General features: G+C 45.6%; 1 protein-coding gene across 1 annotated transcript; it reads left to right on the forward strand.

The window, feature by feature from the left end:
* The first annotated feature begins 318 nt into the window (after positions 1 to 318).
* LOC131556117 (taste receptor type 2 member 9-like) lies at positions 319 to 1,272 on the forward strand. The gene has a single exon (XM_058802528.1). It carries the CDS (start codon positions 319 to 321, stop codon positions 1,270 to 1,272), a length of 954 nt encoding a protein of 317 aa, XP_058658511.1.
* Positions 1,273 to 2,729: the final 1,457 nt, after the last annotated feature.

Below are 2,729 nucleotides of genomic sequence, written 5' to 3' on the forward strand. Positions count from 1 at the left end.
TCAGTATCAAAATCAAAACACTCTCCACCACAGAAAACATCTCCGTTCTTTGTGACACCTGGCACAGCCCCCCCAAACCAACATTCAAATAGTCAAGAGTGGCCCCGGGTAAGGGGATACCCAGCACATTTACATCCCTGCACCTGCCCTGTGCCCACAGCAGCGGCACCAAAACCCCCCCAGCAGCAGCAGCAGCAGCAGCTCTATAAAGCTCCTGTTGCCATCCCTGACACTCCACCAAGAGCAGCCACTGACCTGCCTCAGGCTCTGCTGCCACAGCCCCCTTGGCCAGCACAGCTCTGCTCCACAGCTCGCACCATGGAAGCTTCTCTCTTTCCACAGCAATCCAATGTCACTTCATACGGGCCCACAACTGTGGCCATCATCACCCTGGAGGTGTCTTTGGGCATGTGGATCAATGCCTTCCTTGTTTGTGTGCTTTGCATTGGCTGGGTCAAAAAGAAAACCCTGAACTCTAATGAGAAGATCTTGCTGCTGCTGGGATGCTCCAGGATATCCTATTTGTGCTTCACATGGATATATCACTTCCTTTCAATGATTTATCCCCATATCCTTCATGTGCAAACCATACGTCAACTAATTAGATCTTTGGCAACCTTTTTTAATTATTCCAGCTTGTGGGTCTCAGCCTGTCTTTGTGGTTTCTACTGCATAAAAATTGCCAATTTCAGGAACAGCTTCTTCATCTACCTGAAAGTAAAAGTTGACAGGATGGTGCCCTGGCTCTTGTTGGGGTCAGAGACTGTAGCCTTGGCTATGAGCGTCTTTATCTCTGACCTCTCTGAAACTCTGCAGATGAACAACATCACTTCCACCAGTCAAGGAAATTTTTGGGAAGTAACTATCAGGAAGGATATACATCTTTTCTCTACTTTTTTACTGTCTGGTTTTGTATTTGCTGCCTCATTCCTGGTAGTCACCTTTTCTGCTGTTTTCCTTCTCTTTTCTCTCTGGAGACACAAGCGCATGATGCAGACAAGCTCCATGAAGGACCTCAGCATGGATGCCCACATCAGAGCCATGAAATCTGTCCTCTCCTTCTTAGTGATGTACAGCATCAACTTTGTATGTTTGGTCTTGACAATAATTTATACCACGAAGAAAGAAAATATCATGAAACTCCTTTTATACATGTACCTTTGTGCTTTTCCAGGTGTTCATTCACTTATTCTGATTTTCAGCAATCCCAAGCTGGAAAAGGCACTGCTGAAGATGCTCTCCTGTGTGAAGTTAGAGTTTTTCATGAAGTAGGAGCTGTGATAACAGCTGGAGTGCATGCAAAATCTTGAAAACTGTAAAACACAAGGAATTGAATTTCTGATGCAACTCACCAGGCAGTGTAGATGATACTGATGTTCACTCTTCAACATGCAAATTATTAAAACTTTATTTGTATCATTTTAGCAAAATTATTGTGAGCTAAATATGTTATTATCATATTTAGATTTAGCTAAATCTTTGAAAAATATTTTTATATAAACAAAGTAATTTAGCCCTGATGGCAGGAATGATGCCTCAGCCCCTGTGTGGTGAAGGGATTCATGTGGGCATGAGGTCTGCTGGTGGGGTGATGGATCATCAGGCAGAGCCCCTTCACCTCTGCCTGGGCCCAGTGGAACAGGGAGTGATGCTAATTGAGTGTTCAGCCCCTGCCCAAGACTCACAGCCTTTGCAATCCCAACCCTGGCTATCCCTCATCCCCACAGCAGCTGGCTGCCCACCCCCATTCACCATGGCAGCAAGGAGGTGTTTTGACTGCAGCCTCACCTGCATTTCTCCCAAAAGGATCGATTTGGCATTTCAAATCCTGCCTGGCAGAGGATGGGAATATGACCCCACTGTGCAGACAGGACAGCAAGATTGCTTTGCTTTCCTCCCCAAAGCAGGGAACACCTCTTGGTTAAGATTTGCTCTTTTGATTTTTCAGATTTAACCCTGGTGAAATTGTGTTCATAGGCCTACATGGTGGTTAAGTTAAGCCTAATAAATTACCCATTGCTCTTCCTTATTTGCTTCTCTTTTCATAAATATATTTAGAGTTAGTCCAATGAGTGTATTTATTAGTGGCAATTCCCAATTTGTATTTCTACAATAAAATGCATGAGTTGTGATTCTGTGACTCTGAAAGTTCTTATTGAACATGACAAGACCTACATGTTGAATTTGCCAGAATCAGAAATTCAACTGAACTGCACCTGGGCTTTTTTATCTCTGAGGACCAGCAAGGGCTTTATTTTCTGCCAAATTTCTACACTCTAAATGGAACAGAAAAATGTGCAAGGCTGGAACACAAACTGGATGCAAAAAATGGAATAACAATACTGCCAACCTGCCACAAATATTTTGGTATTCACAGAATGAAATGGCTGCAATGAAGAGGTTTCTCTCAATTTTGGTTTACCTTTCCTTCTGCTGTGGCCCTGTGCTGTGGCACATATTATGGGCTGTATGAGTGCCTGGCAGTGGCTGACAGCTCAGTATGAACACGCTGAGCCCTGTCACTCCCCAGAGGTGGTCACTGAGCCACAAAGAGTGAGGCAGGAACGGCCCCGGGGAGCTCAGGGGCTGCAGAGCCCCGTGCCCACTCCAGCCCTGCGTGTCCTCTGTGCCCCACTGCCTGCAAGGACAGGATTGCCTGCTCTGTGGGACTGCTCTCCTGGCCTGCTCTCACCTGGAGATGAGCTTGGCTTTTCCACTGCACTCTGGCT

The sequence above is a fragment of the Ammospiza caudacuta genome, chromosome 3 (genome assembly GCF_027887145.1).
Source record: "Ammospiza caudacuta isolate bAmmCau1 chromosome 3, bAmmCau1.pri, whole genome shotgun sequence".
In the NCBI taxonomy this organism is placed as follows: Eukaryota; Metazoa; Chordata; class Aves; order Passeriformes; family Passerellidae; genus Ammospiza; species Ammospiza caudacuta.

Excerpts from the sequence above, each read along its gene's own strand:
- LOC131556117 (XM_058802528.1), top strand. The coding sequence starts at position 319 with ATGGAAGCTTCTCTCTTTCCACAGCAATCCAATGTCACTTCATACGGG.